General features: G+C 37.2%; 1 protein-coding gene across 1 annotated transcript in view; it reads left to right on the top strand.

Moving 5' to 3' along the window:
• The first annotated feature begins 392 nt into the window (after positions 1 to 392).
• PANK1 (pantothenate kinase 1) overlaps positions 393 to 26,556 on the top strand; it is a 31,700-nt gene continuing 5,536 nt past the window's right edge. The window contains exons 1-14 of the mRNA XM_077388020.1: positions 393 to 1,038; positions 2,004 to 2,222; positions 3,637 to 3,704; positions 8,866 to 8,982; positions 11,430 to 11,549; positions 11,649 to 11,743; positions 11,837 to 11,930; positions 14,723 to 14,854; positions 16,154 to 16,266; positions 16,527 to 16,719; positions 17,046 to 17,257; positions 19,715 to 19,759; positions 19,898 to 19,946; positions 20,570 to 20,652. Coding sequence (XP_077244135.1) covers positions 774 to 1,038; positions 2,004 to 2,222; positions 3,637 to 3,704; positions 8,866 to 8,982; positions 11,430 to 11,549; positions 11,649 to 11,743; positions 11,837 to 11,930; positions 14,723 to 14,854; positions 16,154 to 16,266; positions 16,527 to 16,719; positions 17,046 to 17,257; positions 19,715 to 19,759; positions 19,898 to 19,946; positions 20,570 to 20,652 — 1,805 coding nt within the window. The 5' untranslated portion in view covers positions 393 to 773. The remainder of the gene's footprint in view (positions 1,039 to 2,003; positions 2,223 to 3,636; positions 3,705 to 8,865; positions 8,983 to 11,429; positions 11,550 to 11,648; positions 11,744 to 11,836; positions 11,931 to 14,722; positions 14,855 to 16,153; positions 16,267 to 16,526; positions 16,720 to 17,045; positions 17,258 to 19,714; positions 19,760 to 19,897; positions 19,947 to 20,569; positions 20,653 to 26,556) is intronic.

The following is a 26,556-nucleotide window of genomic DNA, read 5'->3' as shown; positions in this document are numbered from 1 at the left end:
AAATATTTAAACTGTAAGTAAAATTTAAAGAATGTGAGCTAAGACTCCTTAAGTTACGGGCACTGGATTGCATTAATTAATTCTAGTGAGAAGAGGGATTAGGTTATCTAGATTGTGACTTTTGAGCTCCATGATCTGGGACCCACAAAACGAACAATCACGTGATCCAAGTTGAACAGATGATCCCAACCATTGGATAAAAAAGGATAATATTTAATACATATCTAGAAGATCTGACCGTTGATATTTGCTTTCATTTAATCTAATCAATGGCCATAGACGTTAGCCAAGTATAGGGTTTAGTGGTGGCCCACAAAAGATTAGCCAGGCAACTAGAAAAACAGAAGCCTAGTCGCGCCACTGATCTTAGCATTTCTCTGACTCTTCATGCAATGCCAAAACCAGTGTTCTCTCCTCTGCAACGTAAAACTTCAACAGAAATAAGGAGGAGTTTTCTATTGAGAAATTGCAGATACCTATCGAGCAATAAATTCAACGAGATAGAAAATTAATGATTTTACAGTTTTACTGTTTCTTTTATAGATTTTTGATCTGTCCTTTGAGTAACGGATTGAGCGAAAAATCGAGTTTGGATTTATTTTCCTTTTAGGGTTTTTCTTGTGGTTCTCCTTCTCATCATTAATTTTTTTTAATTCTCGCACCTTTCTCGTTTTGCCGTTTTTTATATAAGATTTTATTACTGTGATATAGGAAAATCGGTCAAATAAGGGACAGTTGGGATTAGGTAGCTGGTGGGGAGAATTTAGGGTTGAATGGCCGATTCAACAAAAGGGTTAGGATTAGGGTTAGACTCTTTAAACCTAAATAAAAAAGAAGAGAAGGAGAAGGAGAAGGAGAAGGAGAAAGTGCAGGATAGAGAAATGGCGCCAATTGGGAACCCTATCAGTAGGTCAACCTCTCGGCCGCAGCTCGATCTCACCGGCGCTGCAATTCAAGGGAATTTCGAGGAAAGGAACCCTACAATTCTGTTGCCTAATCAGTCTGATGACATCTCTCATTTGGCTCTGGATATTGGAGGTTTGATAAATTTTAGATTTTGTGACTCTTTCTTATTAGATTTCGTTGGTTATGTACTTATGTTGCCATATTGTGATTTTTCATTTTTTTTCTCTATAATTCTATACTCTCTCTATCTGGATTTTAGTTGTGGATTATGTGGGTCATATAGACTTTTCCTTTTTCACTATTTGGTTTGAATTGTTCTGGATTCTGTGGGTTATGCTTTTGTGGTCAGGGAATTGATTTGCTTTCTCTCCATGTCATATGTCTGATTTTTACTTTTTTTTTTCCCCTGGTTTTGGTTAGTACTAAGTTTGCATTCTCAAGGTGATTTATATGTCTGTTTTTCCCTTTTCTTTTCCTGGTTTTTTTTTATGCCCTGCTCGTTTAGGATTATGACAACTGATTGTGAGTGCTAAGCCGATTATTGAACTCAAATTTGAATGTAATTTTGAGTCCAATAATCGGTTTGGCACTCACTATCAAACTGATTATTGGATCCAAAATTGCATTAATTTTGGGTCCAATAATCAGATCTGGGGTGACAGTAGGTTGCAACAATCTGAAACGAACAGGGTCTTAGTAGTAGGGTTGCATTCTTGAGGTGATTATTTTTACTTTTTGTAATACATTTATTTCAATTTTATACATATAGAAGGTCTACCGTTGTTCATCGCATGAAGGTGAAACGTATTTTCTTACCATTGGTTGCAATTATTAGTGTCTGGATTCTTCTATAATCCGCAATTTCTAAGATGTGTTTGACTTACTTCATCTGTTTTCCGGATAATTGGTCTGCTTCTTCATTTTAGAGACGTCTCTATTTTGAGATTGGGCTTTGAATGAATTTGCCACTGTTTTAAGCCTTGTCTGGGACTGTATTTTTATCTCATTGTCCTATGAAAATATTATGAATTTTTATCTAACCATTCTTAAGGCGTGTTTTATATAGATTGCATGATACTTTTTTGTTGCATTGATAGGATCTCTGATTAAGTTGGTCTATTTCTCAAGACACGAAGATCATCCTGCTGATGTTAAGTGGAAGAGGTCTATGAGGGAGAGGATGAGAATGGTATTTTCTAATGGTACCAAGAGGAAGTATCCCATTCTTGGCGGGCGGCTCCATTTTGTCAAATTTGAGACAAGGAAGCTGAATGATTGCTTGGATTTCATTGATTCCAAGCAGCTTCATCGTGGTGGTATGTGTACTTTTTTTTTTTCGCATTCTCAAGAAACAGTCTAAAATACAATGGGCTTTCTAAGTTTTGACTTCATACATAAAATGGGCCTTACCATTAAGAAAAAAAAAACATAAAATGGGTCTTGCTTCATGAGGCAGATCAAGATCTTAATTCTTTGCTGCTTCCATGTTTTAAATACTTGGATTCCTTCCAGGTTTGCTGGTAGTGAGTTTATAACCATGGACTCAAGACAATTGGTATGCAGCCATTGTATTTTCAGAATGGTTCCTAATTTGAGTTCTTGATTTGAATAGCTAATGAGACGATTTTGCCAATTTGTTCTTGCAAATTGTCTTTTTGTCTGGTTCCCATGTGATAGAGGATTTCAATTTTGATTTTGCCTCTGTGGTGGGTGGGTGGGTGACATTCTTTTGACTGGGTTTCATTGTAATCATGCTGGTATCTGCAACGTATTATGTTGCAAACTCTACATTTATATGATTAGCAATGTCCAAAGCAAATTGCCCGGAGATTTTCTGAGATTTCAGGGTCCGACTATAACTTTCAGCATTCCAAACTAATAATTTCTCATATAATTTTTCCATTTTAAGAGAATTACAAGAATATAATTTTTTTATCCATAATAACTGACCTAGGCTTTTTTTATGGTTCATGAGAACCATTGCCTAGTTTTAATAAAAATATATTTTTTCAACAAAAAATCGGTCCGACTTAAACTTTCAACATACCAAACTAATAATTTCTTATATAACTTTTCCATTCAAAGAGAATTACCAGACTATGATTTTTTTATCCCTAACCTCTGACCTAGGCATTGTTGTGAAATTCATGAGAACCACTATTGTCTGGTTTTAATTGAAAAAAATTATTTCCTTACCCAAAAATCCTCTAGACATCATCCTTCTCGTGTATAGCTTTTGAAAGCATTAATGGGCAACAACGCCATATCAACAGAAATTTCTGATGTGGATATGGCCGACCAATTTGTGTAAATATTTAAAATGAGACCTTGATGAACATCAACAGTAGTAACAGCGCTACTCAGTTCTCACCGGAATTTATTTTTTCATTGATCTCAACTTAAGAAGTAAAATAACAACTAGTATCTCTTTAGAAAATCACCCAACATCAGCCAATCCTATGTATTTGTTGTATCTTTATGGTGAGTGTGTTGGCTATCTGCCTCTAGTTTTTGTTAGAAAGTTTCTTAAGGCTCATATAACTTCTAGTTTTTTAAGTCTCACTATTTGAGAAGATTCAATATCCTTGCATCATAGGCAAAAATGTACGACTTTAGTAGTGCTCCTAGTTATTATCTTTTTTCCTGTATAATTTTTTTATTGGTTTGTTGAACATACTTTTCAGTTGTTGTTAATGTCTGGTGCTGTTTCCAATTAATTTTTTTTGGTAGGGTGTGATTCACCTTCATGGCGTTGCGGTCCTTCTGGGAGTCCACGTGATGATAGTGTAATAATTAAGGTAACCACTGAAGCTCTTTGCTTTATCTAGTTACCATTAAATTTGAAGCAACTTTTACTTTGCTCAAAGTATGAATTCATGTCTTCTGCAATCTCTTGAAATCTGGTGAAAATTGATTTTTTAGAAAGACATTCTGCATTCAGAAGTCTATGGTATTTCCATAATATTGCAGATGCTAACCTTAACCCCACCAGCAAGACCCCATGGCAGCAAGACCCCATGGTTTGCTCATGTAGTGATTGTTATTATGTTGACCCAAGAAAAATAATGAAAAATGAAATCCAGTGAGAGAAATGAAAAGACACTTTTATCCTCATATTTTCTCTTGTACACTATTGTATTGTTTACAGCCTTTTTCTTCCATCCCCTCAGCCGCTACAGCTTATCATAGTACTGTTCACCACTGTTGGCCTTCCATCATCTCATCATTGTTACTGAAAGTGCCATCACACTTTATCTCTCCCCCCACCCCACACACACACACACACACACACACACCCGCCCGCCTACGCACACACAACTCAAGTCAACTAAGCCTTGGTCCCAAACCAGTCAGGACCCACACACACAAAAAAAAAGGAAAAAAAAACCACCACCACCACTATGAACATTGCTTCCAATATGCTTTGCCATTTCCACCGACTTCCGAATCAAATTAGGAGAACCATCACAATTTCCATGTGTGCAGTTTTGTGTAAAACGAGGGAGAACAACATTGTTTCCATGGGGACTTCTCAATATAAACTCTTGCCAGTTGAGAGAAGAATTGTGGGACTCCGAGTTGATGGAGCAACGCCATTGATGGGGGAACCCTGTGCAGCGCTGATGGGATTGGTGTCCAAGTGCTCCTGAGGCTTGTACGTGTGTAGATCCATGCACAATCCTATCATATTTAGAACCACATCGAAGCATCCATTTCCCATAGAGAGAGAATGGGTGTTTAAGATTTATAGTTTTCATATCTTTTTTTCCTTTGCTTTCTTATTTTTAGATGGAAACCTTGACATTGCTTGAGCTTGGGGAATTTCAGGCTGTATGTGGTGCTATTGTTCCTCGTGTTCTTGTCATAGACCAAGTGAGGAGACATGGGTTTTTCCCAGTAATGGTGAATGTAGAGAGGGCAGCCCTCGACTGTGTGGCGTGTGCGACAATGGAAGAATTGTGAATGGTTGTGGTGGTGTGAAAGAGAAGAAAAAAGATACAGGACCATATCTATCATTTTATTTTTCCAATAAACTATATTTTATTTTTATTGTGATAGCTGTTAACATGGTACCAATCACTTTGCTAGTAAAACAAAGGGTTTTGCTCGCGTGAATACAATTGCGATGATATCACAATTGTTAATTGCGATATTGTCGCAATTTTATTCCAACCTAAACCATAAATGTTAATTGACTAGAAAGTTGGATATCATTGCCATGCCATCTGCAAATATTTTTATTTCCTATTAACACAATTTATTGAAAAGGCCAAACGACACGAAATGTACAATATCATTAGAGGGCCAAAGACTCTCTAATACAAAGTAATTTCCTTAAGGAGGCATACCAGGGAGTTTGGATCACTTGATTGCAGGTAAAACTACATGGATGAAATAAATTTCCATGAAAATATATTTATGTTAGTTTGGATCACTTGATTTTCGGGAATCAATTCCACCAGGGAGTTTTACGTGAAACCTCTTAAATAGAATTCGGACACAATACGACTGAAATCGACTTCCAAGAAAAATCTACTTCAGTTTCTCACACCGTATCCCTTAGTGTTCCCCTGTAGTATCTTTGATCTCCATCCTCCCCACCCTTGCCTTTGTGCCCTACCTTCGCCTTATCCTTTTCGTCATCGGCCTCTGTCTACACCTCGATCCTTGCCTTGTCACTATCGTAGATTGGGATGGTTGGCTGATTCAGCTGTTGTGGTGCCATTGACTTTGCCCACCCTTGATATTGTGCAACTCTGCTCTGCCCATCATCGTCGACCCCACCGTTATTGATCTCAGCCTCCGCCAATCGCGTCGAGGAGGTCACCGATACCCTATGTCACAAATATCTCCGATATTTTCAAAATATAGCGTTTTTATCATGAGATTTTGATAAAACGACAAAATCCCGAACTAATCCCTAGATTTTAAAATTATAGCGATATTTTTTGTTTTTATCATAAAATATCCCGATAATATCGCGATATTATCCCGATATTTTTACGATATTTTTTTTCTTAAATTTAATATTTCTATATTTTTTAAATAATTTTAATTGTACCTTTTATTTCCCGATATAAACCCGAAAAAATTAATAAAAATTTATATATCCCGAGATTTTCCGTTGCCTAGAAATTCCCGAGAACGACATCTGTGACATAGCCGATACTGTCATGGCACTCCCCACTAGGCCTCCTTTGCTCTCACTCTTCTGTACAGTGATGTCTTTTCTGCATACGGGTGGCTTGACTTAGTGCAACCTTTTGGACACGGGATGCATTGATTCACGGGACTCATGCTTGCGATCATCGGTGGATCTGCCTCTGCACACATGTGATTCTCTCTTGGATTCCTTCTGCCCATCTCAAGCAAGGTAAATCAATTTCCATTGAATTGGTTCTCCCTAAATTTGATTCCCCCAAAATTAATTTCAATGCATCCAAACGGGCACTAAGCCATGGGTCTCATTCGGTCTCAAAATATGATAAGAAGTGGTACCTATGTCCATTTCCAAGTCTATTATCTCATCAATTGCAAAGGACCGAAGCTACTTGGCAAAACCCATCTAATTACATAGCGATGCTCTAGCTTCTACTTCATACATCTTTAATGCTTAATGATCTTGAAAATGCCACTTCCATCTCCTCTTGAGCTTCACATTACCAATATCCAATGGCATTGAGTTTCCACTCGAGCTTCCATTGAAATTGAGCTTTAACTTCAAGGAACCAAGTTGAGGCTTCTTCCACTTCATCCAAAACTTCCTTTTCCACTCCCCACTCTCAGCCATATTCTTCCATTCTCGGGAGAAGTCACTTGCCTGCAACGCTTTGACATTTGACATCTCAAAATGTAACATATACAAATTATTTGACTTAAATAGACCATGGAGCCCTTGAAAACTATTCAGAGAAACATGACCACCTGATGCAGATTGTAGCCAAATAAGTGGCATATTTGCCCATTAGAATTTATATTTCCATGTTATTTAGTTTAGGAATTTATTTTCATGTTATTTAGATTCTAGGATATTTATTTCCATGGAATTATATTTTCTTCTATTTTTCTTCACCTCTATTCCAACGCATTAACTTGTCTTTATCAACTTCAATAAAAAGTCTGTTTAAGTCATATGAGAAGTCTCCATTAGGTACAATCCGTCGACTCATGACGACTTACCAATCATCCGGTTTCCATATACTAAAGTGAGAAGGAAAAATGTACGCTACAATAAGCTGTTAGATGGAATTTGTTGCATATAACCATGAGAAAGCTCAATCCAGTGTCATGTGATTTCTCCATGTCTACCTTTGGATTGTTGGGACTTGGGACAACTATGAACCTTGACTCCGTGCATCCATTCACAATAATGACATCATTTAAAATTGACATTCTTTTGAAAAATACGTGCTGAGATGGAGAGTGGCATCACTAAAGTTGTTTGGACTCTATTATACCATTAGTTTAAAAACTACTCCGTGCATCCATTCACAATAAAGACATCATTTAAAATTGACATTCCCTTGAAAATGCCTGCTAATATGGAAAGTGGCATCATTAAAGTTGTTTGGACTCTATTATACCATCAGGTTAATTGCTAAAAACTCCAAAGTCAATCGTTGACTTGCCCAAGTCAACTCCTTTTTACCTTGGCCAAAGTTCTCACCCATCTGAGTTTTGCCCTACCAAGTCAATCAGAACTTCGTTGTCTCGCTAGTTAATTGAAATTTGATTGCACCTATCATTGACTCGCCGAGTCGACTCCCTATTACCTTGGCCGAGTTGTTGTCCGAATCCGAGTTTTTAACACTGTCTTGCCAAACTAAATGGCCCAAATTCCTTGGTTACGAATAAAAAAACCTTTTCTTTAGAATATGAGTGAAAAACATTTCATTTAGTTTTTAAACACTGTCTTATGACTCTTATACACAACTACACACTGCTTGCCAAACTAAATGGCCCAAATTCCTTGGTTACAAGAAAAAACCTTTTCTTTAGAACATGAGTGACCCCCCACCCCTCCCCCCCCCAAAAAAAAAAAAAAAAAAAATCTTTCAGCACGCCTCTCTTTTTCAAGGAAGAAGCTCCGTGGGAGTATACCATGACGGAGCCAAGATTCTATGTAAATACAAAGACAGACACACCATGGGGTTCCCGCAGTCCCACCTGCATTGTTTTTCTTGTTCGAGCATTCAGCGCAATCTATAAATTTTCAGCAAATGACACAAAAATACATAAGAAATTTTTAATAAAACGAATCCTTTGCATGATCCTGACAAATGGTAGCTAGAGAATGCCTCTTTTTCAATCTAAACCACTCATGGTTATGCCAAACTGTTGGCAGCCATTGCAGTTTATTTTACATTTAAATCATTTGATACTGACAGCTTAGAACTTTAAAACAGTACCGTTTAAAAAAAAAAAAAAAAGAACTTTAAAACAGTAGTTATCTTCTTCTCCCAGATATAGTCTTATTAGAGATGACTTAGTTATTTCATGTTATATTATTCGCTCTTTTATGTTTTTATGACCCAAAAAGTATTTTGATCTTTCTGTGTGCTTCTTGAATCATACTATTGTATTGTACATCAATCTGATGATTATTGTTTTCTAATATATATTATTCTGTCATGTATATAATTTTCTGTTAGGGCTTCTTGAATCATACTATAACTGTGTATTGTACAGCGATCTGATGATTTTAGTTTTCTAATCCACTGCTCACTAGTTAATGGATGTTTTTTCCCCTTTGAATAAATCTTTATTTACTGAATAATGATGTCGGATAGCATCAGCTGTTGTCTTATATGTGGGGGTGGCATTTTAGCAATGGACTTATGGCTGTTTTTCTCTTAGTTTTTTTTTTCCTTTTGAATGTAATACATATCCACAATCTACTGTTTGCTACAGATAGTCGACTGCTATGTGATTTATTAACTAGTTAGATTTCATGAGAAGGCCACAGGTGGTGGGGCATACAAATTTGCGGACACCTTCAAAGAGAGGCTGGGGGTTAGTCTCGACAAGGAAGATGAAATGGATTGTCTTGTAGCTGGAGCAAATTTTTTACTTAAGGTGTGATCCTATTACTTTTTTTCTTCTTAAGATGCAATCCTAATACCACGCTTTTTTTTTGTGTGTGTGTGTGTATATGTACTGATTTTCTTGTCTGAATATTGGAAAAAGGGCCAGTAACAAACATACTGCGACTTGAAGTCTTGTTTTACTAAAATGATTGATGCTGATGTTAGTGCTGAAACTATAGAACTTTTGTTCATTGCCAATCAAACATTTTTCTTTTTCTTTCACTTTATTAGCATGGTAAAATATGCAATGTAGTGATGGATTATCTTTCTTATAATTTTACTTTCATGCCTGGCTGTACTATTAGTCACTAGCACTGAATCTAATTTTAAGTCCTGGAGGATCTCATCCTTGATTTAGGGACAAAAATGTGAACCGTAGACTTACAACCTGCACTTAATTTAGTTAGAAAGGGATGTGCTAGGAAAACATCAAGCCTTAGAGGTTGGATCAACTTCCAATATTTCCTACAATTCTTGGTTGTTCCACACTCAACACATGCTGCGCTGAATGTTAATTTTCAATCACTAATATTTCCATGTCCCTCAACATAGAACTCATTACACTCCTTGGTTTTGAATTTCGACTTGACCTTTCTGTTAGTGTAGATGAAGTTTGTCTGAAGGGAAAATATCTCTGTGAGTGAACCCTTTGAGCATAATGCATTATATAATGGACGGATATTACATAATTAGAATATCTCTAAATTATATGTATAATTATATGATGGCTTAGGGACGAAAAGGTAATATGTGAACTATAGTACAATATGCAAAATACAATAGGGCTATTTCCCTCTACTGTTTTCAGGTAACTCATTGAAATAAATATTTATCTACCAGTCTGTTCAGTGTGGAACTTTCTTATGCATGCAATCAACTTAACATGAAGTCTTCTTCTTGCATTGTTCTTTTTCTGTTTTTGGATCTTTTCAAAAAGCAGGGAAGGATATTTAAATCCACCTTTATAACAGTTGTATATTCAGCACAAACAACTTGGTTGCCACATTTATTTCTCTCATAATTTATGACCTCCAAATGAAAATGCCATATTGAATGCCAATTTGGCATTGAAAATTGAGAATTGATTTGAAGAACAACCTCCATTCATTTATCAAGGAGTAATTGAATGAATGTTACACTGTAGAAAACTAGCCTCAATTGTTTGCAGTCTGAAACCCACTTGTAAGCATCACAATTCTTCATGGGAAATGAAAAGAGAACAATTCTTCCTGTTGAAGCTTCCTATGATATCATTATTGTATACTTTCATGAGATCTTCTTTCCGTTTTTTATAAATAATGAATTTATTGTGGAACCCAAAATGCAAAAAGGAATACCAAATCATGGTGGGGGGCAAGGATTCCTTTGATGTAAGGAAATACTATCCAGTGTGAGTGAGTTGGACAAAGCCCCATGTAATTACACTGGGCAGGTTGCCTTCTGTGAAAATGATAAAATATAATCCCCAATTCTTTGGATCCTTGGATAAAGCCCCGCACAATTACATTTGGAGAGCTGGCTTCTGCAGAACGAGATCCCTGCAAGATCAAAGAATTTTCTTAAAACTGTCCATCAAAGCTCTACGCCTCTACCTTCTTCATGAGTAGAGTCTTTGAAGGCAAATGGTCCTGAGACTGCCATACCCATGTTCCCCTCAGGTTTCCATCAAAGTTGAAATTCAAATATCAAATTAGAGGCTTTTCCTATCTCATCACTAGTTTCTCTTCTTTCTCCACTAGTGCTGCCTTCTAAATCTCTTAACAAATCGTTAACCAAATGCGTTGGAATGACATTTTACTTTCCTGCTGAAGTGAAAGTTATGTTAAAAAGAACAACCATTGCTTATTAAAAAAGAAAAAAGTACAGATCTTACAAGACAAAAAAATAGAGGCTGTATCTCTAGCTCTTAACATAGTTACAAGTTCTGCTGTAATGCCAAGTTCCTAGTGAGTTTTGTTTGATATCATAATTTCCAGTTTCTCTATCTTCAAATTTGCCTCTGGATGGATGTGGGAAGTTCTTCCAACATGCGAGGATGTACTTCTCTTGAAATGTGGAAACCATCTCTAGCGAACCATCGTACAATGTTGAGTGAGCCTCCGTATGCCCAGTATTGAACATGAGAAACTATATTTTGTGTGATGCGTATCTTAAATGGTCCAGTTGCCTTATTTCTTCCCATATGTATGCATGAGTATGTCAGTATTTGTTACCTTGAATTCTCAAACAATGTAGGCTTCATGATATTCTATGGTCTTTGTTATTTAATTTTAGCTGCCCTGTGCTTTCCAGAATGTATTGTTATAATTCTATGCGATCCCAGAATCTAGAATTTATATCTTTTAAGATCACTTTTTTTTCCCTTCTTTTTTTCTTTATTTGGTATATTAGCTGAATACTAGCAATTAAAGAGGTGTTCTAACTGGTGCTTTTTAGGCAATACGCCATGAAGCCTTCACACACATGGAGGGCCAGAAGGAATTTGTGCAGATTGATCAAAATGATATGTTTCCCTATCTTCTTGTTACTATTGGCTCTGGTGTTAGTATGATCAAGGTATATACTGAGCTTCCGTTTCATCTTTCCTACCGAGCATCACTAGCATGAAATATTTGTGCATTTCTAATAATGCTATCTATCTTGAGCTGGATATAGGTGGATGGAGATGGAAGCTTTCAGCGGGTTAGTGGTACAAATGTTGGGGGTGGTACTTATTGGGGCTTGGGAAGGCTCTTAACAAAGTGCAAGAGGTTTTTGTTCTTCTACACATTTTTGAATACTAATTGTTGCCAAAGTAATTGCAGCTTTTTGTTTAGAGCTTTCACATCCATTTCTTATTGCAGTTTCGATGAGTTGTTAGAGTTGAGTCAACGAGGAGATAATAGTGCTATAGACATGCTTGTTGGAGACATATATGGTGGCATGGACTATTCCAAGGTATATATATTTTCTATCTCAACCTTTATTCATAATAAACTATGTATAAATTTTCTATCCCAACCTTGATTCATAATTTTGTTTAAAAAAAAACTTTTACTCATAACAAACTTGAGTTAATAAAAAAAAGAAATAATTTTTAACATCAATGTATTGTATTCATTCATTATATTGAAAATCATGTGGGCGCACTGTGTTCAAATCTTCCATTTATACATTGTAAATGTGTACACAGATTTTTGTTTCAATCTGTAATAAATATAGATTGTGGTATCATTAGATGTATTTGTTTCTTAGTATTTTAGTTGAATTTTTTTATTTCTTAGATCTACTTTGTAGTTAGAGCTCATTTGTCCTTCAAAAGCATGTTCAGCCTACAGTATTTATCAGAGGATTATTGCTCTATCTATTCAATGGGCGAAGAGTCTTCCAATGTTCAGATTCGTGTTGGCTTATGATTTGTGGGCAAGATGGGATTTCATCTGTATGGAAGGGTTAAGAAGGCCAAAGGCAATTCAAAAGTGGGTTCCTCCGCCAGTGGGTTTCTGCAAGCTAAATGTGGATGGAGCATCCTTCGGAAATTCGGGTTCTTCAGGTTTTGGTGGCCTGATGATGGATCATGTAGGTGTTGTAGAGTGGGCGTTCTTTGGTCCGAATGGGATTTCTGATTCGTCAGAGGTTGAAGTAAAAGCAGCGTATTATGGTATCCTTCACATTGAAAGACATGTCTTGGATAAGGTGATTGTGGAAGGGAATTCCTCCAATGTTATTAGATGGCTTGCTGGTAAAGCTCCTCCTCCATGGAGATTTCTCAACCTTATTGAGAAGATGTCGTATTGGGTGTCAGGATCGGAGATTTCGTTTGCCTTTGTTAGAAGATCAGCTAATGAAGAAGCTGATAGTCTAGCTAAATCTGGGGTCATTAGGCAGGGTCTAGAGTGGTTCGATTATTTACCGCCTTAATTATAATTTGTATGTTGGTTTTGTTTTTCTCTTCTTTCTTCTTTCCCTTTGTATTCTGAGGACCATCTCGGTTCCATTTTATCAATATATTTCACCATTTCAAAAAAAGGTCATTTGTCCTTGCAATGTAAAAAGTGATCTGTTTCCCCCTGACATCCATTTCAATTGTGTTGGTTTAACTTTATCCTTAACAGAGATGAATACGTATTGATGAAAAGTAACTGTAGGATATTGCTGTATTTCTCTTGCTTAAGTCTATTGAGCCATGAACTCTGATCCTAGTGCCAATTATTCGATCCAGGGAGCTTCTTGGTCTAGCAATCGAGGTTGATGGAGGAATGCTAAATTGACAGGAACCCTTGTAGAAACCGGTTAGAAGGCATCGCCATTGGATCTATGTCATCGTGAGTGTATTTATAATGGCACCGAAAACATTAGAAGCCAATGATGTGGATCCAATGGTACGGCCCTTCTAGCCGGTTTCTACAAGGGCTCCAGTCAGTTTAGCATTCCTCTTTCCAAGGAATGTTATACATTTTTAACAACTTTTTATTTACTAGTTGTCTTAACTCCTTTTTCTTTCTTTTACTTCTACATTTGGGATTATTCAGTATACCTTGAAAGTTTATAGGTACTATTCGTGAGCATTGACTCTAAAAATTGCGTTCTTGTCTAATTTTCGATAGCGATGTTAAATTATTATGTCTAGATGGGCAATTAAGCGGCTTTGGTTTGGGATGTAGCTTAGGTCCTAATGCACAAAATCTACATTTTCTGGATAATGTTAGATGGGAAGTTCCGTAATTATAATCAAACCTATAAACCGTATCTGCCATGTGCATCTATGCCCAACCAGTGATGAAAGATAACTGTACAAAAACATGCAGGTAAAAAATAATCTAAGATGTGTCCAAAATAAGATAAAACTCCAGTCATAGTGGTGATCTGAGATTTATATCGCTGATATATATCTATGTACACACACGTGCGCGCGCGCACACGCACGCACGTGAGAAAAGAGTTCCTACTCCCTAGAGTAGATAACTTATCTACTCCCTAGGCTTAGAATACAGTGGGGCCATATTGTTTAGGTGATGCAAACCATTCATTTCATGGGCCCTCACATAGATAGAGTGTGCCCAAAAAATCAGCTCAATATGATCATCCCAATCCTTCGATTTGTGGAGGTAAAAAATGGACGGGTATAAACCTTCACAAATCTGTCCATTTTTTGCCTCCACAGTTCGAAGGCTTAGGATGATCCTATGGAGCTGATTTTTGGGCACTGGGCACACCCTATCTATGTGAGGGCCCATCAAATGAATGCTTTGGATCACCCAAACAATGTGCCCCACTGTATTCTAAGCCTAAGGAGTAGATAAGTTATCTACTCTAGGGAGTAGGAACTCCTCTCTCTCTCTCTCTCTCCATACACACACACACACACATGCATACATATCCCATGGCCAAGGCTAGTTTCAGTTCTTCCTAATTTCAGCTTGGTGATAGCAATTGAACTTGTGATCAATCAATGATTATAAAATTAAGATGCTGAACCATCAAGGTGACCCAAACAAGACTATTCATATTAATTCGTAGGAAAGGGTGTAGCACATTTGACCTGTCATTTCTATCTATATCCTTTGTTTTTGAGAGATATTCCACACATGGTGTCTGTCTGTCTGCTTTTCAGCATTATTACCTTAAACAAATGGTTCATGTTAATGTTATTTGATTGCGAGTCTTTCAGAACTGGGTAATGTTAGCATGCAATTTATGATGTTTTCTTTTTCTGTCTAACCATTCCCAAATTTGTTAAAATGTTTCAGATTGGTCTAACAGCATCAGCTATTGCTTCCAGTTTTGGGAAGGCAATTTCTGAAAATAAGGAGCTTTCCGACTACAAACCTGAAGATATTTCCCTATCTCTCTTGCGAATGATTTCATACAATATTGGGCAGGTAAGTGGCTCAGAGCTAAGTTTCTCCATAAACCATCTTTGTGATAAAAATCTGTCAATTAAGAGATGCAGTTTTTGAAATAATATATGTGCTTGCCTTTTTTAATGTGGTGATTGTTATCTGTTGTATTGGTCCAAGATTTAGATTTTTGAAGATGCAATTACGATAGCTTTATCCCAATATGTCTTGGGTCATTTGTACCTAGAAGTACGGATGTTGACCTCAAGTATGATGAGTTTCCTTTTCGTTACTCTATTTTGTCGATTATAAGGACATCAATTTTTGAACTCAATACCATTCTCACACAGATACTTCTGGGCCCTTTGCATCTCTAACACAGATTAGAATGAATGTCCCGACTCCCGACACATGTCTGTCATGTGTCTCTTCTTCAATAGATGTTGAAGGAGAGGAGTAGAAGAGAAAAATAGAGGAGACGAAGGGGAGGAGGAGGAGAGAAATGAAATGCCACGGAATAGGAATTGTGTTACCTTTGTGTGGCTCACCCTCTTTTTTTTTTTTTTTGAAATGGCAACATTAAATATATTAATATACAGAACCGAGATGGTCCAAAAAGATTACATTAGGCGATAAAAAAACAATGGCTCACCCTCTTTTATTCGGTTAAATGAGATATGCGTAAAATGACCAAAACACCCTTTTGTGTAAAACATAAATAAAGAGCATGAATAATAAAGAAAGTCATGTCTCACACTTTAGTCTTGTGGGACACCTTGTCCTTTTTCTCTGTAATACTTTCTTGATTTAAAGCAGCTTTCTACTTTCAGAATGTTAGGACTTCTGCCAATTATGAGGCTGATGTTTCACTAGAGGCGGCGTGATCAGGACCGGAGTGGAGTTATTTGATCATCTTCCACCTTGAGTTCTTTGTATTCGTGATTCCCTTGTGTAGTTTCTTGGTTGTATTGTATTGTGTTTTGACTTGTATCTGACCACCTCGGTTGTGGGTTTTCTTCCCATTTATGCACTAATAAATTTCTTTGCCTTTCTAAAAAATAAAATAAAACCTTTCTGGTTTTGCTTCCAAAAAGAAAGTTTTTATCATGCGAAATTGCTTATCATTTTGGTTTGGGAGCAGTTTCTACTGTTGAGATGATAATTTTATGACAATTCTTTATACATTACTTACTGATGTCACATGATGCCCATTTGCTCATATTGATTTCACTTAATGCATCTGAAATCATGCCATTTTCTGATCTCAATCTCAGAAATAATAATTTGTATAAGATAAATATAGATGAGATTACTTATTCTACTTCAGTTTCTGTTTGCTAGATCTCCTACTTGAATGCACTTCGCTATGGTCTCAAGAGAATCTTTTTTGGAGGATTTTTCATACGTGGACATGCTTACACTATGGATACTATTTCCTTTGCAGTTCATTTCTGGTAAATACTGAAAAATCTGCCACAACTTTGTCAATCTTTTCAACAGCCATTCTCATGTTCCTTTGATGGTAGTACAAGAAACCTTAATCTAAAATAACTCTTGAACATTATGCTTATCAAACTATTTATCTTTGTGTTCTTTTCTTCAAATAGCATTCTAAGGGCTGTCAACATTGTTTGCACCTTCTTTGCTTCTGTTCTTTTTTATTATTTCCAGATTCTCTCTCCATATACTTCAATGCAAAATTCATTTGTTTCAGGTCAAAAGGTCAGGCACAAGCTATGTTTCTTCGCCACGAGGGCTTTCTAGGAGCTCTGGGTGCATTCATGAGTTACGAAAAGCATGGACTTGATGACTTAATGACACATCATCTTGTGGAACGATTTCCAATGGGTGCTCCTTATGTGGGAGGAAAGATTCATGGTCCACCGCTAGGGGATCTGAATGAAAAGGCAAGTATATAATGTGAAATTGACGGCTCTCACTTGGCACCCAGCTGAGTGGGCTATCTGCCTAGTCCTTTCGTATACTGTGTGTAGGGCTGTAGTGTTTCTCTGAGTGTAGTTATCTGATGGATCTGAAATCATTTTATGTTTGGATTTATCGTGCATATCATTTATTCCAATATTGAACCAAAATGTAGTTGTTATCTAAAGGTTTCACTATCTCTTTCGTCAATAGATTTTCTCAGCAAGCATTTGTCTGACATTTCAAACATTCTACCTGTATGAATTATGCTTCAAGCTTTTCTTATAAGTGTTTACCAAGGTTTACGCAGATATCATGGATGGAGAAGTTTGTGCAGAAGGGCACTGAGATTACTGCCCCTGTTCCAATGGCTCCACCTGGAACAACTGGTGTTGGAGGCTTTGAACGACCCTACTCTAAGGGAAACACTTTGCGTTCTGATGCAAGTGCTGCTTTGACCATCGGCGTACTTCATCTTGTACCCACATTGGAGGTGTTTCCATTGTTGAAAGATCCAAAAATGTATGTGGAATTTTATTTGGTAGGCTTTCTAGTTAATCTGAAGAATTGTTAGTAAGCTATATAAAATGTTGTCTGATCGTGCTGCGGTTGATTGCGTGCATCCATAGGGATTAGTCCCGCCTTAAAATGGGGTGGGGATACCCTATGTCATCCAAAAAAAAAATTGTTTTGCTAGGACACGGTTTGAAAATAAGTGTACTATGAAAGGTATGTCAAGACGTGTAGGACTTGCGTAGCTGGATCATGGGATGTGCTTGGGTTCCTGTTTTTTTGTTTCTCATATAGACACAGTATCGCTTGTCGTGGTGTAGATGTTCAATTATCATTTTTCTTGCTGGTTTTAGTCTAAACTTGTGCTATGCACTGATCTATCTTGTTTCTTTAGCAAAGGGAAGGGTGCATTTGGATGTACACCCAAATTGCACTTTGGGTGCAATTTAGATTGTAGTTCACACACATGCTGCAACCTAGAAGGCGCTCATTGCACCCAAATTGCAATTTTAATTTACCTCCAAACATTTTCTAATAGGATCCAAGGTGAAATTAGTGAAGTGTGTATGCATCATTATTTTAATCAGGAATGTGAAACAGCTATATCCATTTTCATAGAATTTTATCTTATTTTCATATGCACTGTTTGCAATTTTCTATTTCTATCACAAATGTTGACAGAATATAATAATAACTTGACCTGTCATCCATAGATCCTTGAGAGTGGCCTCGTTTAATGCTAATTGAGACGCCATAATTGTCATTTTGCTTTGGTTCGTTGAATGTTACTAGCTATGGCCTATGGTTACAGATTTGACTGAAGGTTGGTTGGTTTTCCGGTTTTCCCTTTTTCCTGACTTGGGAAATCCACAATCAATCGATATAATGTTGTGGTGGGAAATCTGTTACACGATTTGTCTGAGTTCTCGGATGTCATGCCGGATCTTCTTATGTTGGATATGAACACAAAAAAGAATTTTGTCCATCAACAAAGGCCTCCACTCTAGCATGGTGGGAGCTCTCTGCATGTTGGCAAATAAAGAATGAGCATAGAATAATATTTAGTTGATAAAAGATATTGTGAGTCCCACAACCGAACTTATCTAATCTGAACTACTCCGATATAAACCTCATCTAGCCGTCCAATTAAAACTTCTAGACTATCTCATCCTTTAGGTATCTCATGATAGGTTCCTGAGTCCTAAGTATCTTGCCATCAGTTCTCTAATGCTCTGTTTGGTTGCTGGGTTTTTTTTGTTCCCAGGATTTATGTGGGTAAAGGTTTAGTGGTCACATCAGCTTTTTCTTGCTGACATCAGCAAAATCTTGTCTTGAAAAGGGTGTTCTCTCTTTCTCTCTCTACCCTCTCTCTCCACTCATCATAATATCTTTCTCTAATTAATGCTTGTCCCCTCTTTTGTCTCCTACCTTTACCCACATAAATCCGAGGAAAAAAAAAAACCCGGCATCCAAACAGAGCATAATGCAAATCCCCCAAAAGTTGGCTGTGATCTTTCAATTTATGGGTTCAAAGAAACCCAAGTCAATAACTTTCCAATTTTACAATGTCATACGTCAAAGAGTAGCTATGGTTGATTGTTTCATAAAATTGGAGTATGGACTTTCTGTTAAGATCTTAGACAAAACTATTGAATCTGTCAACAAATGGTTAAATATTCAAGCATGCTACTTGTTGAAGAGTAATTAGCGACCCATATATTTTAAAACAACCTAGTTTCATCGAGCTGCATGTTCATATCCTTTTTTGAGCTTATCTTGACACAGGCAAAACATCTAGCCAAGAACATCAGTACCTAAACTTGGCCTGCATACCAGTGAAGAACTGTACTTGTCTTTAAATACATTCACAGCATGTTACTGTGTGAAATATATTAGAACATCATGCCATTTTTATCCTCAGGTTCTGCTGAAAATGTGTATTATCGCATGGACAAGATGATCATCTGTGAGAATATTGAATGAATAGACACTCTGGTGACTGACTCTGTCCTTGGACTTTAAGGAAAAGAGGAACCTATGAATTTTTGAGCTTAGGATTATTATCTACCTTTTGCATCCTTGGGATATTGGCACATAATCATAGTAATATATGACTTTTTGATGGATCTTCATCCAAGTAACCTTATATCGGGATATCATGTAAATCTATGACTTGCAATGCAAAGCCAGGTGGGTTCTCTTCATTGACCTTTGTCTTGTGGTAATGTGGTATATTCATTATTCTAGAAATTGAGTCTACAATTTTATTCTCACCATGCTACAACTGTTTCTCTGTTCTTGTGGTTGTAGGGAACTGAGATGTAGCTACTTAGCTTTTATTTTGTTTCATTTACTTATGGTTGCCTAGTATTTCTCCCATTCTTTGTATATATTCAGTCCATTCAATTTTAATGAACTAATGCGAGATGGTTGTTTCTTATGCTATAATCAACTTCATGTCTACAGGTATGAACCAAACACTATTGATGTCTCAGATCACAGTGAGCTAGAGTAAGTTACTCATCTTAGAGATTCCTTCCAATCTTTCCCTCTGCAGATATTGGTTTTACTAGTTACTTTCGACCATGATCGTCAAAGTTCAAACTATGTAACGTTTTTAGCTTATCTGCAACCTATATCTGCTTATAGGTACTGGTTCACTATACTATCGGAGCATTTGCCTGACCTTGTTGATAAGGTAGACAGCCATCTCTTGGTGAAGTTTCCTTTCTAAGTTCCATATGCGTATTGTTCTTGTTCTCCCGAGACTTATCAGAGTTAAAGATCTTGGTGCTACTGCCTTTCTTTTTTTCTTTCTTGATTAAGTGTTGGATTTCAGTCATAGTCCTGCAAAGTTTTCTGAAACAAAGCATCTTGTTTCAATTTTCTGTGGATTTCGGGCATTTGGTCTGAGTGAATTCTTTCATATAAGTTCTTATATCTTATTATATAATTCTTATATCTTATTATATAATAAATGTTTTTCATGGTGATTTATTTTGAATGTTGTTACTTATAACTATAAGATTGTGTCTGCGACTTTTTTATGCCTACGAATGCTCCATGCATACCCAAATCATTCAAAGCTAACCTTTTGTTTTGAGATTCCTACACCAATATGAAAAGAACTGCACGACACCTTGGTTTGTCAGTGTAAAAGCAGCCCAAGTGTGTGTTTGTGAAATGGCAACTATTCCATATGCTACATTATCAATTATAGTGTCTATGAATAGTCTATCTCCTGATTATTTAGAAGATTAATACTAGGATAAATCCTGATATCGGTTTATACTTTGTGTAAAATCCATATATTTATGGTAGGCAGTAGCTAGTGAAGGTGGAACTGATGATGCAAAAAGAAGGGGCGATGCGTTTGCTCGTGCATTTTCTGCTCACTTGGCAAGGTATTCATGCTCACTCCAAAGTATTAAATGATGGAGTCTATTGATCTCTTAATTTCGGATGATGGATAAAGTTCTCTGCTCAAAATGAATGATTTTTCTGTTCATTCTATAAAAATCTCTTATAGATCACCCATAACGATATAGATTAGAGAAGAGGATAAGAGAGTGGAGTCTAAACTCAGTTCTATGCTTCAATAATTTTGAAAATACTGTTTACAATGTTTATTTATACAGCTTGTGGCTAAATGACTAAAATACCCTTAGTCTCACAATTTGAAAACACTTCCCTTCAAGCTGATGCATTCTATTGAACATGTTCAGCTTGTTCATCAAATAATGATGATGATTGGCTATGTATCCCTTCCTGAAAACATCCCTCACTTGTTTTTCCTTGAGGCATAGTTGGATAAATTTCACTATCTTACTCTCATGTATGAAATTGTATTCTATCTCAATATGCTTTGTCCGAGCATAGAAGACTAGGGTTTTAGATAGTTTGATGGCACTTTGATTGTAGCAGTGAAAAGCATGTGCCCGCTCTCTCAAATGTAACTCTTGTAGTAGTTGTCTCAACCATGTAAGCTGTATGACTGTCTTATCCTGTTGTGTCCTATAGAGTAGCCCGTGATCTAAGGTACCTTTGATGTACCTTAGAATCCTCTATGTTGCCTGAAGGTATTCCTCTCTATGATCATGAGGATATTGACAAACCTGATTCACCGGATAGGTTATGTCTAGTAAGAGAGGTACTTAAGTATTTCTACCATACTTCTATAATTATGGGGTCTTCTGCCCTTCTTTTCCACTATTTTTCTTATGTATGTCACTTGTACATACTGATTTGCAATTCATGATCTTAAACCTATTAAGAAGGCCCACTACATCTTTTGGGACATAGCAGCATCCCTTCCTTTGATCTTTTACTCTGAGGAAGTATTGTATTTGCAGCTCACTTAGGTCCTTCATATCAAAGGTACTTTTCAAGCCATGTTCGAGACTGCATTTTAGATCATTCACTCCCTGTTATGATAATATCATTTATATAGACTAATCAAAACCATGTGTGCTTAATAAAGAGTAAGTTATCAGACTTAACTCATTCTGTCCCTACAATACTTTAAGTGCTTGATGAAGCTTTGTAGAAAAAAGCATGCTCAATGAGTTTGTTGCAGTCCATATATTGCCATCTTGAATTTATAGATAAATCAATATTTCTCTACAGTTTCAAAACCTTCTGATTGCTCATCAATACCTCTTCTTTAAGCGGTCCATGAAGTAACATATTCTTCACATCCACTTGTCTAATAGTCCACCCAAAGGTATTGGCTAGAGCAAGGACAAGTCTTGGTGTCCTACTCTTGAATATTGGATTGCATGTCCATCGTAGTCAAGTCGCTGTCTTCTTTTTTTTTTTGAAAAGTGGTAGATTTCATTGATATTGGAATAGCATTAGGGACCAGTAGTCCCGTCCTGCATTACAAAATATCAGAGAGAGCTGGAACGGGCATACCCGAGACCAGTAATAAGAATGCAGTAAAACAAGGCAAAATATAAACATTTCTCTTCTTCCCTTCTTCATACCATTAGCAACTCTTCTTTTCAGACTCCAAAAACTTCTTTCTACACACCTTTAGACTTCCTTTCAAAGTAAAACCCATTAGTTCTATTCACTTAACAAGAGCTCGAATTAAAACTCTGAATTAGTCGCCACACCCCAAAAGAACAACGTAGCAAAACAATAGAGTCAAGAATAATATCAAATCTAAGCAAAAGACATAGTCTCTCAAGCCTAAACTTGTGGGAGTTGTTGTCTACTAAACACAGACAAATTTGATCCCCTTTGCTATATAACCATGACGTTCTATCCTTGAAAATCCTCAAATCAACAAACAATCTCCGTAGAGCTTTCCCAGTTTTGCAACTAACAGCCTCCAGATAAGCTTCAAGAAAACTATTGAACCATTTATAGACAAGAAAGATACTGAGGAAGGATTACACCTTGAGCGAATGACACAAAGGTCTCTCAAGCCCAGGGGAATCAACTTCCCGACTATTAACTCTTTTCTTGCATTCATCAAATTGAAATCAATTTTCTCCCCTCTTTTATCTTTTCTCTTATTTTCTTTTGTCTCTTTTTTTTTCCTCTCTTTTTTTAATAGGCTCTCTAACCAACTTCTGAAAACCTAGAAGAACTCACCATCTGTCTACCAGGGACGGATAGCCCTTCCTTTAGGGTTTGCTACCCTCAGCCCTCGATGCTTCATCATTTCTCCCCACCTCCTGTTCCATACAGGCCTCCCTTCTTTCCTTCAAATCCCTTATCGCCATTGATAGAAACAATTTTTTGGTAGCTTCTAAATCATCATCAAACCCAATCCCAAACACATCTCCTATAGCTAACATCTCATCCAATTCTTCAGAAGGCAGAGCATCATTTTCAAGGTTGCCAAGGTGGGAATCGAAAGCGGGATTCGATTCGGGATTCGAAAGCGGGAATCGAAGGCTCCTGGGATGGTTGGAAGCGGGAATCGTGGGTTTGCCAGAGAGTCGACGGGGATTCGCCGGGGAATCGCTAAGAGTCGCTGGGGAGTTGGGATTCGCTGGGGATTCGCAGGGAATCGGGGTTCCTATAAAGTGGGAATCGGGGTTTTCATAAATTGGGAATCGGGGTTCCTCAGAATCAACTCCAGGTACGAATCCTGCTTCTCTGATCATTTTCTCCCGCCCCCAAACTGTCCTCAACTATTCTACCTTTCCCTTTATCTTCAACCTCCTTTTCCATTCGATCTCGAACCTCCATGCTAACTTCTTTATCTAATGTGTCCCTTGAATCACAGGATTCCTCTAATGAGATCGCAATCAAAATTTCTAACCTCTCTATTTCTGCTGCTTTTTCCTCTTCCCATCGCTATCGACGAGCCCTTCTCTCCGCTTCCAACGCCCCCTTAAAGAAAGGAAGTTTATAAATCCGAACAAGCACGTCTCCCGGTTCTGTTGTCCCGGAAATTTTCTTGAGTTCTTCCCTATTTTCCAAAGCATCCTTCTTAACTGTTTCCATTGCCTCTTCCAAATCCCCATAGAGATTTCTCTCCGAGTGGGACATTCCTCAGACGCCAATTTCTTGTCATATTCTAGCTCTTTTACGAATTTGAGTTCTTCTACTTCAAAGGAGACTACCTTCCTCTTCCTGAGTGATGATCCAGATACACTCGACATTTTAGGAGAAAGGGGTTTGTCAAAATCCTTTAGGAGGAGTTTGAATTTAGACGCTAAAATATTCTTACTGGTTTGTTCCTTTATGTAGTCAAGTCCCTGTCCATGTCGATGATTATATCACATAGCAACCAACCGTGTCTTATTCCTACTTATGGCCCCATCGGCCTTTTGTTTCATAAATCCTCACTTGCAGCCTGCCACATTCTTATGTGTTGGTCTATGAACAATATTTCACATGGCATTCAAATACTATGCCCTCATTTCTTCTTTCCTTTCTTCGATCCACTGTTCAATGGAAATGACTTCATTGAATGTCTGTGGCTCTTCTATCGATGTTGTAATTTGAGTGGTTGAGCGTTCTAAACTTGCTCTTGTTTTTGACGTACACGATGCTTTTCATATGGTGCTATAGAATGACAGTTAGTAGTGGGTATAATTGTGAGTGCAGGTGTTGGAATAATAGTGTTTGTGCAAATAGGCTTGGACAAAATGTCATGTCATGTCATGTCATGGTAGCAGAGCCATGGAATGGTCGGTCCGGATAGCAAAAATCCACATGCAATGGTCGGCCCAAAGTGGGACCACATGTGCCACGTGTTTGCCAAGTGGGCCACACGTGCGGGGGAGTGTTAAAGTATAAAAGATAAATAACACCTTTCTCCAACAGCTTAAGCTTTTGGAGAAGTTGGTTAGTTAACACTAACATGTCATGAGATTATGATTTTGTGAGATGATAGTGAATAGCATTTATAGTCCTTATCCTGATCACTATATCCCTGAAAAATACACATGAAAACCTAGGGGGAGAATTTCTTCGAAGTGGAGAATGGTTTATGGACATTGCAAATGCACCACCTCAATATAAGAGAAGAATAATTCCTGGTAATACCTGTGTAAGTGATGCCTGGTCGAGGGTGGTGGATGGGAGCATGTTGACAACATGTATATCGGTGTGGAAGGCCTCAGTCCGAAGATGCTTCGGTTGCGGAGTGAAATAGCATAGACAACACAACCTTTGTAATTTTCCTATGCTTTTGTTTGGCTACACCATTCTATGACGGTGTCAAGGAACATAAAAATGGTTGGTGGATCCCATGTCAGGCAAAATGCTCAAAGCTCCTAGGAGGTGCACTCATCCCCACCATCACTTTGTAGATGTATGATATGTGCTCTATATTTTTTAGTAACAAGTGTATGAAATGAAGAAAAAACAGAGAAGACATCAAATTTGTTGCGAACCTAAATTTAAAAAGAGATTCATAATTTCAAAGAAAAGTAGAAAAGAGGAAAGCAAAATAAAAAGCTTTAATAAAAGGGAAAAGTGGTTGCAACACCTACAGGCTACAACTACACCTAAGAAAGAGAATTCTTGAATTTAAGGAAAATTTTTTAAAAAAGTAAAAGAAAATTTTGCAAGGGAAGGAAATGAGTTATCTTCATTTCAAAAAAAGGAGTTGTTGCGTAACTTTTCATGGAGGAAAAAATTAATAGACAGCCAAAAGGGAGTAGTGGCAGTTGCTAATAACCCCAAGACAAAATTCTATAAATAGGAGGGGAGATATCCTTTGGGGGGGTCGAAACTTTTGTGGAGAAAGACTACGTTCGAGGAGAAGAAGAGAAGGAGAGAGAAGAAAAAAAAGGACAAAAGTTTTAACTAATTTCTTTCCTTTGTTTTTGCAGTTTCCATATACAGAGACTCTTCTCTTCCTAGAGAAGAAGAATAAAAGACTTCCTTTTGGAAGTAGAGGATACATCTTCAAAGCCTTCTCCTCTAGGAGATCCAAAAAGAAAAAAGACATTCTCTAAGAAGAAGAAGAAGAAGATACGTCTTCAAAGTTTTTTCCTCTAGGAGATCTGAGAAGAAAAAGCCTTCCTTCATGAAGAAGAAGATACATCTTTGATGCTTTCTCCAGGAAAAGAAAGAAAACTTCCTCCAAGAAGAAGATCTCTCTCCTCCAGGAGATCGAAGATAAAGACTTCTCTCTTTCAAGAGGGAGAAGATTTTTTCCTCTTGGAGATCCAAGATGAAGAATTTTCCCCTCCAACAGGAAGAAGGTTTTTCTCCTCAGGGAGATATAAGATGAAGACTTCTCTTTCTCGGGAAGAAGAAGATTCCTCTCATCCGAGAGATCTCAGATGAAGTCTTCTTTCCTCCGGGAAGAAAGTTATATTCCTTTACAAGAAGTAATTTTATTTATGACTAAAGGGAGTTCCTCTTATGAGAGGACCTTTTACAAAAAACGAAAGGAGTAAAAAATTTGACTCACGGGGGTTCTTTTGGGAGGACTCTCTTATAAAAGCATAATCAAAAGCAAAGGAGTTCCTCTTTTGGGATGATCCTTTACAAATGAAGAGTAAAAAACATAACTCAAGGGAGTTCCTCCTCCCTTACAAAAGCAGTCAAATGCGAAGTTGTTAATATTCTCTATGACTCAAAGGAGTTCATGTTCCGGAGGATCATTTTACAAAAGAAGAGTAAAAAATGTCGACACCTCTACGACTCAAATGACTTCCTCTTCTGGGAGGACCTTTTTGCCAAAGAAGAGTCAAAATAGTTCACCTCTATGATTCAAAGGAATTCGTCTTCTGGGAGGACTCTTTTACAAAATTAGAGTCAAAATTGTTAACACTTCTACGACTCAGAGGGGTTCCTCTTATGGGAGGACCCTTTGCAAAAGTCCCTGTTGA

This window comes from Tasmannia lanceolata, unplaced genomic scaffold, assembly GCF_043159265.1.
Source record: "Tasmannia lanceolata isolate RefF3 unplaced genomic scaffold, GAP_Taslan_0.1 ptg000008l, whole genome shotgun sequence".
NCBI lineage: Eukaryota > Viridiplantae > Streptophyta > Magnoliopsida > Canellales > Winteraceae > Tasmannia > Tasmannia lanceolata.
This window is presented reverse-complemented; position numbering and strand designations above follow the sequence as displayed.